The 15,312-nt window shown below is 42.2% G+C and overlaps 1 protein-coding gene and 1 long non-coding RNA gene across 2 annotated transcripts in view; one reads left to right on the forward strand and one right to left on the reverse strand.

The window, feature by feature from the left end:
* Positions 1-15,297, reverse strand: part of CDC73 (cell division cycle 73) — a 109,653-nt gene extending 94,356 nt beyond the window's left edge. The window contains exons 1-6 of the mRNA XM_083745355.1: positions 14,870-15,297; positions 8,028-8,133; positions 4,180-4,249; positions 3,026-3,088; positions 2,886-2,938; positions 898-986 (exon numbers count right to left, since the gene is read on the reverse strand). Coding sequence (XP_083601481.1) covers positions 898-986; positions 2,886-2,938; positions 3,026-3,088; positions 4,180-4,249; positions 8,028-8,133; positions 14,870-15,000 — 512 coding nt within the window. The 5' untranslated portion in view covers positions 15,001-15,297. The remainder of the gene's footprint in view (positions 1-897; positions 987-2,885; positions 2,939-3,025; positions 3,089-4,179; positions 4,250-8,027; positions 8,134-14,869) is intronic.
* The window catches only part of LOC310847534, a 603,822-nt gene that overhangs the window by 576,839 nt on the left and 11,671 nt on the right, over positions 1-15,312 (forward strand). The window lies entirely within an intron of this gene.

The raw sequence follows: 15,312 nt of genomic DNA on the forward strand, positions 1-15,312 counted from the left end.
TTCTCCCCCTGCCCGAGAAACAGGAAACAGCAATTTCTTAAGCAATTTTCATGAGCTTCTTATACAAAAAAAGGCAGTGTACTTCTTACTGCTGTCATGTGTTTTGCAATTAATCTGTAGGTGATTCTCCCCCTTAGCTCCATGTGCCCACATGCACATAGTATCACAGAATCCACTGAGATGGATTGGGAAATCTACCTATCCTGTCTGGTGCTTTCCTATATGGGACACATGGACTCTTGGATAAGCTAAAGTAAGTCCTTATACCTAAAAACTCTGTACTGTGGTCAAACTTTGAGTTACATGAATTAACCAGGAACCTATAGATTCTTTCTAATCTCAAAATACTGAGTTTTTCTTTCGTAAACAGCACAAACAATTCACCAGCTTTAAAATCCTAAATCTCCTTGGCTCCATTTTATAGGTGTAGGAATGAAGCTAAGAAGCCCGGAGGTGAGCAGCAATTCTCCAGTTTTCTAGGTGTCAGGCTGCAGCTCGACGTTATTTACTTAAAAATGAGTCCCACTAAATTCTGTGGGATTTACAACACTGGAGTAAACGTGATTAAGATCAGGCTGCATAGCCAGTAGCAGGAACACCAAGAATGTCGGGCTCTCTCTTCATACGGAAGATGCGCTACATTTTAAGTCCATTTGCCTTTTCGACAAGATACCATTAAACACTGACTACTTCTCTTGAATATTTCCATTTCCCTATTAACAATATTCCACGAAAAAGTTAGCAACAAATCTCACATTGTCCCTGCAGTTACACCGCAGATAACGTTTTTTCAACGGTTGGCCATTTTTGCTGTGTCACATTTTAGAAAGGCCTACATGTCGAGAGCATTATCACAATTCTTGAATTAGCAATTATAGGAAACAAAGCAAGACTTGCCTGATCTGCTCCGTCTGCACAATGCCTTCTTTGTGGCCCTCCAGTCGAGCTGCCAGTCGCTCTTTGTCAAGCCGCACACACTCCTCATCCTAGGAAGAAGAGCAATGTTTTTAAGAATATTTTTTTGCTTCCTACAAGGATAAGCCAAGTGTCAGAGAAACTCCAGCACAGGCCACCCAAAGCTACCCCTTAGCAAACTGGGAAACGTTTAGTCAGCCCCAAAAGCCACAAGGAGTCCAAGTCCACAAACCACTGTACAGTTTGCATTGGTTGTCCATGGCATGGCTGTTCACTGCTGTTCCCCAGAAGCGCTGGGGTATATATATCAATATATCATCCAAAACTGGCTTGAAGTCCATATTGCGATATCAGTTTCATAATTTTTGACCTGACAATATATAATGAATGATTTTGTATGTGTGTTTGTGCCTGCATGCGCGCATGCAATGCAAAAATCACAATGTAGGGGAACTGTGAAGCCAGGTAATGCTTCCCTCAATTCCAGCAGCCGCTGTTAACTCTGCCAGCTCAGCTGTCCTCTGCCTCCTGCAGGGGGGCAGCAAATCACAAGAGCAGGTACTGGCAAAAATCCCAATGCAGGAAAAACCGTGAAGCCAGCGAACAGCCATAGCTCCATACTAAACGGCCTCGGTCCAGTATATCTGAAGGAGCGTCTCCTCCCCCATCGTTCTGCCCGGACACTGAGGTCCAGCTCCGAGGGCCTTCTGGCGGTTCCCTCCCTGCGAGAGGCCAAGTTACAGGGAACCAGGCAGAGAGCCTTCTCGGTAGTGGCGCCCGCCCTGTGGAACGCCCTCCCATCAGATGTCAAAGCGATAAACATCTACCTGACTTTCAGAAGACATCTGAAGGCAGCCCTGTTCAGGGAAGTTTTTAATATGTGACATTTTAGTGTATCTTTCATCTTTGTTGGAAGCCGCCCAGAGTGGCTGGGGAAGCCCAGACAGATGGGCGGGGTACAAATAATATATTATTATTATTATTATTATTTCAGAAATTGCAATATCTGAGTATATTGCGATGTTTAGCTGGTGGCAAAGCACACTGTTGAAAGCAAGGTATTGTCCAGCCCTATTCCCCAATAGTATAGATTTGCCAGCCAGTTTTATGTTACCTATTCAATTATTTTTTTAAAAATCAGTTTAATGTCCAAGCTATAACCCTACACACCAAAAATACTGTTTGGAATGGTGTTTACCAATTATTTCTTCCATAACATGGCTTATAGTTCATGCTTCACCTTTCACAAACTACCGGAGAGAGTTCTCCACTGAGCTCTCCCAAATATTAAATATGTTCACAAAGAGTATTGTGAAACAAGTCCTGTAAGTTTATGTGAGATTTGAGCTTGCTTTTTCTTTAAATCAGTAGTTCCTCTTCACCCCAATGCTGTGTGGTAAAAACTGCTTTCAAAAACTGAGGAGAGTTCCAAAAGCAGTTTGTTTCTAATATAGCATGGGATCAGACATCCATAAGAGCAAATCAGAAAGCTAAAAGTTAGCGCAAGCCATTTGCATGACCCTGAACAATTTTTTTGACATTCTAAGTTTTGCCATTTAGAGTCCTTAACTCAGAGATGACAAGGACTCAGTCCTTCCAACTATCATGAATGCCAATGGGAGGCATTATGAGAATACAGTGGTACCTCGGGTTACATATGCTTCAGGTTACAGACTCCGCTAACCCATAAATATTACCTCGGGTTAAGAACTTTGCTTCAGGATGAGAACAGAAATCGCGCTCCGGCAGTGTGGCAGCAGCAGGAGGCCCCATTAGCTAAAGTGGTGCTTCAGGTTAAGAACAGTTTCAGGTTAAGTACGGACCTCTGGAACGAATTAAGTACTTAACCTGAGGTACCACTGTAATCACCTTAATCACAAAAAATGCTCTTATCATGCACTGCTTTGAAGGCAGATAAAGTAAACCCACTTTGTCCCACAAACCTTTCGGAAAAAATATTACTAGGTTACCTCTATTCTTGGTTTCTTTGCTTCTGCTAGTATTTCATCAGCTGCTCTTTTAACTACAAGAAAAAGAGGCAATTAACGTACATGAATGAGGCAGCCCTTCAAAAAGTGTGCAGTTGTAATACTTGAGAACTAAATTATACCTTGAGTAGATCGTTGAAGACCTATTTCAAGCGGTGCACTCCTGTCTATGCTTGATGATGTTGCTAAAAATATACAATAAGATCAATAAATCATGAATGCTTTTAAGATATACAAACATAAAATAGACAAGCCCCAAAAGTAACCATGCCATGCTAAAATGGACAAGAAATGTCTTTGCTTGCTGCAACTTTGGTTGGTCAGAAAGTAACGAATGTGAGCAGCATCCCCCAATAAGAATTTCACTGACAGCTCCCTATTTGGTGATTTTGGTTGACACTCATGACAACAGTTTTATTCAGGTCTTTGTGCTGCTTGTTTCCAAGAGAGTCAGGCAACCAATCATTCTCTTTTTGTAAACACACACACACACACCCTATTTACAACATGATCTAGACTTCATATTAGCTTATCTGGTTAACAATTTAAGCTTAAGATTCATTTTGGAAAGAGGTACCAGGCCTCCAAACATCTGATGAAATCCAAGATCATCACCCTTCACATCCCAGAAATGGGCTGCATCCAATGTTGTGCAGAGTTCTCCTTATACAGTGGGACTTCTCCTTCCTTTCCTCCCCCTGAAGCCCCTTCGTGCTCCCCAGATCTGCTCAAGAGGGTCCCCCATGTGGAGTTTGGAACTGACAGGGTTAAAACTCCGTGGTGTCCTGTATCTGGGAGGAGCTTAACGCAGAGAAGTGCATCACAGTCTGTGTCACTGTTCAGACTTGCTTTCGCTTCTGCCTGAGACGTAGCTCAGCTCGGAGGCTGCGTGTGTGCTTTTGGAGCACAGAGAATGTCGGAGGTTTCTGATGGATTTACTGCTTTGTAAATAAACGCTTCTAGAGATAAGAACCGAACTGTCTTTGGACTTGATTTATCCCTCATCTCACACGGACGCAGGACCGCTGCTACTCTGCTCTCCTGCCAGGTCAGCTCCCCAGCAGAGCCACACAGGGAAGCCTGACTGGACGCAGGATTTGTTTACACCAAAACCCCAACCCTCTGGAGAAGATTTTCAGGGTGAACTAAGGAGAGCAGAGAAAGAGAAGTCCCATTACATAAACATCACAGCAGCAATGGCTACAGTCTATTTTTAGACCAAGGAGGAAAAAGAGATTAGTGAAAACATGAAACAGTTAAATAACTTTTAACTCACATGTTTCCCCATTTAGGTATGCAAGCAGATCCTTTCTGTCAGGTCTTCTTACTACAGGAATGTTTTCAGTCTAAAAGATTGAAAATACGGCCTTGAGACACAGCAACATACATGTGTTTGCTTCAAAACAAACCCAAAGTCGACAGTTCGGTGTGAAGCCTATCTCAAATGTTAATTGGAACATCAAATACAGCTGCTTCTCAATAAAATGCCACACGGCAGGGTTTCCCCCAGGATTTGAAAATGCTAATAATAACCACACCTGAACAGAATATTAGCATGGTTGGTCGAGTGCAATCCGATCCACTAGGAGAGCACTGCTTCATAATTTATAACAATAGTCTGAAGACAGTTTAAAGCAACAGACCAATTGTTAATAAAACATTTGATTTGAAAAACAGAATCCACTAAAAGTCCAAGGAAGTACCAGCCATGCCTGCACCAAGCGCCCAGTTACTGCAGAACTGTGACAAGTCAAAATAGCTTCAGCAGCTCCCAGTGAGGGAATAGGGCCTTATGGGATTACAAATTGTTGTGCTTCCACCAGTTGCAGAAGTATCAACAGTTATTGCACTACAGCTGGACTGTGTCTTCCATCAACGCTATTAACACAGTAGCATTCAGTGTTACATGGCAAACAGTGGTGGCTTGGGTGCTATGTTATTCCATGCAGCTGCTTCTTCCAAGGAAAGCAACTTTTGGAAAAAGGCAAATTGAAGTGTATGGGGGGGGGGGAGCGGGGACTGCTTAACCCGCCTCTTTTGAATATGCACCTGCAAATCCTCAGGTAGGGAAGGAAGAGCTGCTGGTTCAGAGGCAAAGCTGGAGAGGAAAAGTGGCAAGAGATAATTCACTTCTAAATGCCACCCACTTTCTTCTTTGTACGGAAGTAGCTGCTGGTGGAGCTTTATTATACAAATATGCGTGCAATATATACTTTGATCAGAGCCACGCAAGGAAAGCTATTATGACACTTGTTTGGAATCTGCTGTCATTTTAGCATGGTTATATAGAGTGCAATGTTAGCACTTCACGTGGGGAAAGATGCCCTCAGGCCCTTTCCACATAAATTATTTTATCTCGCTCTACTTAAATGCCTTTTCATTTAATCTACCACACATGGGAAGGATCTGATTACTAATTTTATCAATATTTATACTTTTCTGTAAAGTAGGGGATGGAGCAACAGCTACATGGCCAGTTAAAGCTTTTCATAGTACACTACAGGAGGGGAGGAAGCTTACAAGTGTTAAATTCAGAAGTAGTAGAACGCAGCAGTGACTAGAACATTATGGCTAATGATTTAACATTAGCCAGTGACTCAAGAACTGGGGGGCTGGGTTGAAAACCCAGATCAGCCCCAAACTTGAAGAATGTCTTAGTATAACTCACTCGCTGATCAACTTCCTATCTGTAAAATGTGAGCAGTAACCTACCACGTAACAAAAATAACATTATGATCAATCACCATCCTTCAAATTCAGATTAGGATTCATCTGGATTTCTAGTATTTGCCTGTCAAATGCCTTGGGGCAGGTATAATAAATGCAGAATTATTTATTACCAATAATACTAGCACATTAAAATTTGTTACCGATCACGATAAGGCACGCTCCAGCAATCCACTCTTTCAAATGAATGCTTAAGACTATTTCCTCAAGCCTTTTAATTACTGTCTGCTGATCATACTGTAGAAGTTAATTGCTATTTTACCTGTTATAGGGTGATCAGTCTATAATTTTTTTAATCAATACAATATTAGAATTAATATTAAGTCACTGGAGAATGATGTGGTTTCTTCTGCTAAGGCTGAAAACCTAACATTTAATTCCAAGTAGATCTCACTGAGCTCAATGGCATTTCCATTCAAGTAAGTAGGACTAGGATGTAATTAAGCTATAAGAAGCTTAGTAATAGTTCTGAAACAAGACTTTAAAGATATTCCATTAGCTTCAGCTGTCAATACCAAAATATACATGAAGTCACAAAGTCTATGTGCACTTTCCCTCACTATTTTAGTGATGCTGATACTCAGGTAGGGTTATGATTTTTTTGGTCATCAGTTGTTGATAGCTCTGCACATTTCTCTGAACTTGTAGAGGAAAGTTATAGTTTCTAAGAGATGTTTTGCCCCAAGTGTGAAGAACTTGGGAGTGTATCTGTGCACACTTATTCTGAAGCAATCTTTCTTTCTTTTTTAAAAAAAACCCAGCATAAGGCAACAAAAGCACAGGTCAAGCAGGAAAATAGTCAAATGTAAGACAGCAGTATGTAAGATTATAGCCCATACGGCTAAAATAGCTATTATGGCAGGGAAGTGCAGCAGCATCACAATACAAAGTGATTGGCTTTTGTTCCACAGAATAGGGGCAGCTCAATTGCCATATACTTGCCATTATCTAAAATTACAACTACAAAGAGTGATGATCAAGTTGCCTCCACTCCTGTAAGTAAGGCCAAAATAGCAGGTATATCTAATGCTAGTGTGTGTGTGTGTGTGTGTGTACACACACACACACACACCCAGCCACTTTGCATGATATGGTGAGATTATAGGAAACATCAGCAGCACAGTCTAGTTTCCTGAGTTCCTGAAAATAGAAATTTGAAATATTTTCAATTTTGGATTGGAGTGGTGGTGTTCAGTTTGCATTTTAATGTGGGTCTACTTAAATCACACTTGAAAAAGGCATATATTAGGAGAAATGAACATGAAAACACCTATAGTTTTTTAAAAAATAAAAAATAAAAAATTGCAAACTAATGCAGAAGTCAGGTGAAGTGAATTTGGGATTGGAAAAAAGAGAAACCAAAATTGACAGACTCATCCATCCCTAGTTCTGGATCAAAGGTTTGTGCCAAAACCACATGGCACTCTTAATGACACTGATGAAATCAGCTTCTTGAGAAATGCACCATGTTTGAAAGGAGAGAACACAATAAAAAAAGGCAAACAGCAAATGAAACAGCAACATGGGTGTGCTTTACAAACATAATGTTGTTATTTGAAGAAATAATGCTGGCTTCCTTCTAGACACCATTAGCAATTTATGAACAGGTAGTTCATAGCTCTTCCTGAAAGGAAATGCTCACTTGCTCCATCAGTAGGAGTTCACTGAAAACCAAAGCAAAATGCAATTAAGACCAACCAGGATTTCATTTAACATGGGATCTCAATTTCGCAGGATCTCAACTTTCAGGTCCTTGGTTAAGGGAAATCCTAGTTAACCTCAAGCATGGTTAACGTAGTTCTGACAAACTGTTCATAAAGGGAGTTTTATTATCATTGTCATCATTACTATTATGAAAATTTCTATACTGTGCTTCATACAAAGATCACAGGGTAGTTTACAATATAAAAACACAAAAATACATACCATAATGACAAACACACCCACACCCAAACACACACAGTTTAATCTAGGAAAGGGCAGGGTGAATGCATTTCTGAAACTGAAGCAGCAAGACACTGCAATATAATTTAGCAACACAAAAATTTATTTTTAAAGGCATAAATATGTGAAACAATACTATTACAGAACCTCTGGTCGGGGGACTGAATTACACTTATCACAGCTACTACTGCCTCTGCCTGTTAAATTTTGTTTTGTTTTTTCAGTTGCAATTTTGTTATGTTTTTTAGTTCCTGCCAAAAAAAATTAAGGGCATTGATTAAAATGTACCCCATTTAAATAAGGCATTGCAAGATTATGATTTGTGATTCCTGAATTATTATTATTAGCACAGCAGTTCATACCCTCCAATTCGACAAATGTTCAGTTGACCAAGAGGTAGGTTAGAAACAACATCAACCAACATTAGGCTCCTATTCTGAGGGAGCTACTTACCGCAGCACGGCGGACATAAACAGGATGTGAAAGATGCACATTATTCAACAGGAATAAAATGGAATCCAAAGTGTAGTACTCTCTTGGCTGGCCTTCCTTTCCTGTCCTGTAATGGATGGAAAGCAAAGATGGTTTAGGAAATATTTGGAGAGAATATATACCACCAATGGTTCTCTTCATAAAAAGCTGGAAGCATGACAAAACAACAAACTTGTACAGTATATCAAAACCGTCTGGCAAATAGCTCATGCAAATGCCACCGATCAGCTTGGCTTGCCGCTTCCTCACTCTGCCTTCCCTCACCCTGCTCACTTAAGCCAAGTTTGACAAATTTAAAGAGAAAGGCACCATAATATTTGAATTGTTCTCTTTCCACCCTTTCCCAAGACACACAGCATACAGACCTTTTCAGTCAGGTTTTTTCTATTAAGGGCAATCGTCCCAAAGAGGTTAACATTTCCTTAAAATTGGGTATTTATATAATTCAAGATGGCACACTAGGAAGGGGCAAGCACAGCTGCCAAATCAAGCAGTGGCAGCTTGAAGGGAAATATATTACAAAATAAATGCTCAACTAACAAGGAATACTTTAACAGGTTGCATTTTTTTTAAAAAAAAATAAAGAATGGAAGGGCCAGCAACAATGTCTTCACCCACTGACTTACTCCTGCATAGGCCAAAGCACAACCAAAGGGTTCTTCTGTAGCTTAATGTATATTTTGTACATGGGCCAAAATACAGGAAAAGTGGAATGAGAAACTGTGGCGCTTAAGATAATTTTGATAGATACACTTGTTCACAGTAGGAAGTAAAAGTTCAAAATCCCTTTGCCCGTGCCATGGAAAGACAGTGAAACTACATAGCACAGGAATGATTTTGCCAAACCCTTTGTGTCACTCACAAGTGTGAACAGAGATTAAAGGTTTTTTGCTTGGGTTGGCCTGTATAGAATGTCGAGGTGAATATCTGAGGACCAGACGGAAAGCCCTTAAAAGGTAGATTTGAGCAGCATGGCCACCAGTTGTACATTGCTACTGCAAGCTATCTGCTCACCACTGTTGCTATGCTACAACCAGAATTGTTACTATCAAGGTATCTTATTACACTGGCAGAGGTCTGAGTACTTTGCTGTGCAGAAAGGGGTCCCTAACATTTTTTAAAGATGTACCTGAAGACAATGGTCTTGTCGTCAAATTTATTTTCGTTTCCCTATACAAGGGTATCAAGTAGAGTCAATGTAACTAATTACTCTAGTGAGAAAATATAAATTTGTACTAGATACGACTCTACCACAAAGCAGTTTCAGCACTGCAGCTGATGTCCACAAAACAGATTAAGGTAAAGGTAAAGGTACCCCTGCCCGTACGGGCCAGTCTTGACAGACTCTGGGGTTGTGCGCCCATCTCACTTAAGAGGCCAGGGGCCAGCGTTGTCCGGAGACACTTCCGGGTCACGTGGCCAGCGTGACAAAGCTGCATCTGGCGAGCCAGAGCTGCACACGGAAACGCCGTTTACCTTCCCGCTGGTAAGCGGTCCCTATTTATCTACTTGCACCCGGAGGTGCTTTCGAACTGCTAGGTTGGCAGGCGCTGGGACCAAGCAGCGGGAGCGCACCCCGCCGCAGGGATTCGAACCGCCGACCTTTCAATCGGCAAGTCCTAGGCGCTGAGGCTTTAACCCACAGCGCCACCTGCGTCCCACAAAACAGATTAGGAGTGATCAATTTAGCAAAAGTGCATGTATAGGTGAGAACTCTCTCACACCCACACACCCCACCCAGGAAGGAAATGAAAAGGGGAAAATAGAGTTCTGAGATAAAATTAATAGGAGAGAGGCAACTTCTTAAGATGTCCCACACAGATCTTTTAACCACCTTTAATAATGAAAAGTGCTACATAAAGATTTGATAGCCTGGACAAGACATGGACATTGTGGGTGTGTTTTATTTTATTTAACAACTTTCTTTCTACTGAAGTATGTACTTTACGAATTCTAGCAACAACTGCAAAAGTACTGGAAGTGAAAGAATTTTTCTACATTTCTCTTTTATATTAAGACTTTTTAAAAGCTGATTCAAACCACAGAAAAGTATGTTAGAATAAGTGTAGCATTTCACAGACAAATTCTGCATATTTGGTGCCTATAAATAGGCAAAGTGATCATTACCTTAATCTAAAAGATGGTAATAGGGGTTAAACCACATGTTATAAAGCAGACATAAGTAATGTTAGACCAATGACAGCTTCTCCAGTGCAAGGCACTGGAGAAGTGCAAGATGCACAATAAAATATGGTGTAAGAAAGAAGCTTGTGCCTAACTCCTTTATCAGCTGGCTATTCCCACTGAAATATTTCCTCCAGTAACTCTTCCCAACACCAATAGGGCTGAAAGGTAAACATAGGTCTGAAATTCCAGTAGGTATAAATGCAGCTGTGACAGAGGGCAAGGAAGCGGAAAAGTAGAATGCTAGGGAAGGGTCAACTCACCCCCCCAATTGTCTCTTCTAATTCATCCCATTATTTTCAAATGCCAAGACTAAAGATTACACTGTAGCATGAAGTCTGACACCAAGAATTGCCAAATATTTCTTCAATGTGGCCCTCAAGTTTGCCATCCTAACACTTTTCATTCATTCGTTTTCTGGACACCTGGAACACATGCATTTTTTTTTTTTTAAAAAAAAGATTCCTTGCCTGAAGGGCAACCAAACTGGAGAGGAGCAATCAATATGCCCCAAACTAGATAACCTTCAGAATAAAAGCAAAGAGCACAAAAGTAGTCACACTTTTTAAAAACTCACCAAAAATGTTGTAAATTGACGGGCTTATAATCTACTGTTGTACGTAGTGAGTTTAACTTGAAGACAGGTATTCTTGTGTGCTTGCCTTTTGTGGCACACCATAGAAACTCAGCTGCTATATTTGTTCAGTATAGTTGTAATCCAACACATCTGGCACATGGGAAAACCATGTACATAATCAAGGTTCCCTTTGCTTTTCCTCCCCCATGCAGCCTTGAAAAGCACCCAGAAAGTGCTGTTGTTTGCCTCTCAGCATAGAAGCAAGGACTTCAAAGTTACCTCTGGCTCTCCGACTGAATATGCAAACACCAATTAGAAAATGGGTCCTTGGACAGTAATCAGAAAATCTGGGTTTACCACAGAATGTGAGGTGAACAGTGATATGACATCAATCATGTATCCCTCGAGTCTGTATCTGTACAATACTGTTACACCCCCCCAAAAAAACCTAGGTTCACCTGCACATATCCCAAACCTAAGTGTCTATTTTGACTCTGCTCTGAGCAGTGAGTGCAGAGCATTTGAGATTCCCCTCCTGCTGCCCCAACTGTAACTTGCCTGGTAACTGTTACTTTAGTACCCATCCTCACCCCATAGAGGCAAACTCTCCACCCTCACTATATTTCCATCTCTGGTTCAGGCAACATGGTCTGGGGAGCCTGTGCAGTTTATAACTTGCCATCTTGTAAATTTGTATTTCTGTACAGGTGCTTCATCACCATTTTGTGCAAGTGTTTTAATAATAACATCATTGATGGCTCTTACTATTTTTCCCAAGTAAGAAAGGCAGTATTGGCATTTTAAAATTGATAGCAGCTCTAACCCCTCTGGTGTGCAATCATCTCCTAGTCAGTTCACAGCCAAGTAAAAAACTGGGCCAGTTTTAGTTAACAGCTTAAGCTGTGGATTCCAGACTGTGGAATCAACTTTAACTGTTAGCAATACAAGCTACAACATGCCAATTATTAAGAGAGAACTACGGTCCAATTTGTTAAAGCTGTTTTAAAAACTCCGTAGTATACCCTCCAAAGTGTGCACAACATAACTAGGCATGCATTGCCAGGCAATATACAGCTATAAAACTTGCATTAGAGGAAAAGATTTTCCTTCTTGAACTGCACAGCCATGCACAGTTCTTGATGGAACATGCATCTCCAGCAGCCAGGTGACAAGTCCTGGTGCCAATCAGATAAAGAACTTTTGAAAAGAACGCCACAAGTAACCAATCAAAGTTAGCGAGGAGAGAGGGTTAGATAAACATGAATCTCTGAACAAACCTCAGCAAGACACAACTACCACTATCTCTCAAAACCTCCTCAGATAAGCTGGGCAAGGGATGAACAGGTGCATAATCTTTTGCTCTACAGCTGAAAGACAGTAAATCACACTCCGGCAGGAAGCTCTGTAACCCAGGGAAAATCCTAATCAGTGCATCCCAATCTCCTCTCAGCAAAGTCATGTTTGGAAACTCCACATTTGGCTCTTGGATCCAACTTTGCAACTAGATTGCATTAGGATTCCATAGTGAACCCTATTTGGCATTGAGAAAGGTAAGAAAAATGGGGGGGGGGATCCTTCTGTTGTCCTTACCCTTTCCCTCTCCCACGGAGGATGGAAAAAGAAGTGAAAACATGCACACTACATGACAAAGAAAAAGGTGTCATTTTTCCACACAGGCTGTGAGGCATTCTCTTTGCCCCTCCCAACAGATACAGGTGAAAAGAAACTAGTAAGAATTATCCTCAAAAAGGATTATCAGCACTGGAATAATTGGAACAAACCTAACCATGTCTACTCAGAAATCAGCCTTACTGAATTAAATGGAACTTACTCCTAAGTAGGTAGGTTTAGGACTGCAGGCTGTTACTACTTCTATACAAATCTTGGTATCCAGAAACAGGATGGTTTATTCAAGCTTGCATACTTTCCATACTTTCCTTAAAAATTAAGATTCTACACTCTAGTAGTATTGAAAGAAAAACCCAGACTGTGGGGACTGCTTTTTCACTTGCACTCATCTGGAGTAGGGGTACGAAAAAAGTGGAAGAGAAATTCTTACAGCTTTGTCTTAGCTATGCTTACTCAGATGCCAGTCCAAATGGTAACAGCAGTTACTCTCATTCCCAGGTAAGCATGCATCTGGACTTAATGGGACTGACCCTCATATATCTATGTGTTTACAGTTCCCCAACTAGTTGTCATTTTTTTCTTTTCATGTGGTCCACTTCTTGATTCTCTAGTAGCAGCCCTCAGGCAGAAATTAAGCGGGTGAATCTTCAGACATTGAGATTAAACAAAAGAAAAAGCCTTTCCAACTTTAGCTCTTGCGTGCAATTTGGCTCCTTCTTCCATGTTTGATTCCTGCTACAGGCGCAGAAGCGGGGCCAAATTATAAAACTGTTAACCCGACTCTTAACTCTCCCTTCAACAAAAAGAACATTACTATTTGCACAGGAGTCACAGGGCATCCCCATCCTGAGCTCTTTCTTTCTACTTTTCAAGGATTGCCTCCTTTCTTCCTTGCCGTCCTCTCTTTCTTAAAACCCAATTAAGTGAGAGTGTGTGCAATTCAATAACAAGACCCACTGACTTCTGCAATTCTTTATTCCCAGGTATAAACAAATATGACTTCACCTTAATACCGCCCCTAAGCCCTCCAACTGTTGCCAGACTACAACTTCCATCAGCCCCAACCAGCATGGGCAATTATCAAGGACTGTGGAAGTTGTAGGCCTGCACCACCTGAAGCACCACACTTCCCATTCCCCAATGCATTGCGGAGTTCAGCGAGACTAACTTCCCGGAAAGTACGTACAAGACTCCAGCCTGACTCCTAATTCTTCCTAGGGACCCTATACTCCTCATTCTTGCAGGAGGTCAGAAAGACACACGTCTCCACCTGCATCCCCCACAAATTCATGTCTTGAATACAGCACGCAGCACTCCCTTCCCGACAAGCACGCACAAAGCAACAGTGCTGACACCCCCAGTTTACAGAACTTGTTCCTGCATGATGCAGTGACACAGGCTCTGGCCTAAATGGCTTTTTTAAAAAAAGAATTAGGCACTATATGAAACGCACTATACGAGAGCCCTGTGTGCAAAGGCAACCTACCCCAGTCACTGGGGGTGAAATCAGAGAATCACAGAGTTGGAAGGCACCCTAAGGGCAATCTAGTCCAACCCCCTGCAACACAATAATCTTTTTGCCAAACATGGGGCTGGAGATTAAGACTATGATTCTAAATCTGTGGATATTCCATTCCTCCTTTGTACATCTTTTTTTTTTTAGAAAATATTAATCCCCTCCCCTGAATACCGTATTTTTCTGTGTATAAGATTAGGGTTTTTTAACCAAAAAACTAGGTTTAAAATGGGGGCTCGTCTTATACACAAGTAGTGCTGAGGGGCGTTTTCTTAATTTGGAGCCCCCAAAAGTAGGAGGTGTCTTATACTCAGAAAAATATGGTATTTATTGTACAGCATGGATGCAGGGTTCTTGTCGCTGGGGCGCAGTTCCAAGGGAAATAATAATAATAATTTATTTATACCTCGCCCATCTGGCTGGGTTTCCCCAGCCACAACGAAATATTAAAATACAATAAATTATTGCCCCGGAAATATTAAACCCCTATGCAATGTAAGCATTTCTATACAGCACAGGGCGAGCCCAGTTCACAAGGGAAACTATTGCCACGGAAGTATTAACCCCCTATGCAACGTAAAGCATTTATATACAGGAGGAGCCCAATTTTCCAAAGGAAGCTATCGCCACAGAAAAACCCTATGTGCAACATTTAAAGTATCTTTATGCAGCCCCAGCAGAACTTTTCTGTGCATGCTGGAAACGAAGCTTGGGAAGGTAGACGGGTGCAGTGGGCAGGGGAGTTTCTTCATGCGGGATCAACCAAACCCCACAGAACCAACACGCTTAAGGATCATGGGGCAGCGCGTTCCGCCGGCCCGGCAGCTGGAGTCGTCCAGCTTTGAAGAGCTTTTAAAAGGCGCCTCCTCTCGCCCTTCCTCGCGACCTGGGACTCACCCCCAGATGACATAGTTGGTCTTGACGTTCTTGGGCCAGGAGAACTCGCCGAAGATCACCTCGTCCCCCTTCACCACGATCTCCTTCTTCTGCGTGTTGTACTGGCGCAGCACGCTCAGGACGTCCGCCATCGCCTCAGCCTCAAAGCTCCCTCAGAAAAGCCTCGCTCGCTCGCTCGCTCGCACCCTTCGCCGGCCTCGCGGACCCGGGGCGCGCGCGCGCTCGCTCGCTCCCACGGCTCTCCTCAAGTCCGCCGCCGCCGCCCTCGCTCGCTCGCTCGCTCGCTCGCTCGCTGACAGGAAAACAAACCGAACGAACCACCGAGGAGCGACTCGCTGACTGACTGGCCCAGCCGCCGCCGCCGCCGCGAGAAAGAGAAGGACCCCACGCTGGCCTGACCTGGCTGGCGCCTGCGCACGCGAGGAGAACGGACGTTCTGCCTG

Source organism: Podarcis gaigeae (assembly GCF_964106915.1).
Source record: "Podarcis gaigeae genome assembly, chromosome: 6".
NCBI classification, from domain to species: Eukaryota; Metazoa; Chordata; class Lepidosauria; order Squamata; family Lacertidae; genus Podarcis; species Podarcis gaigeae.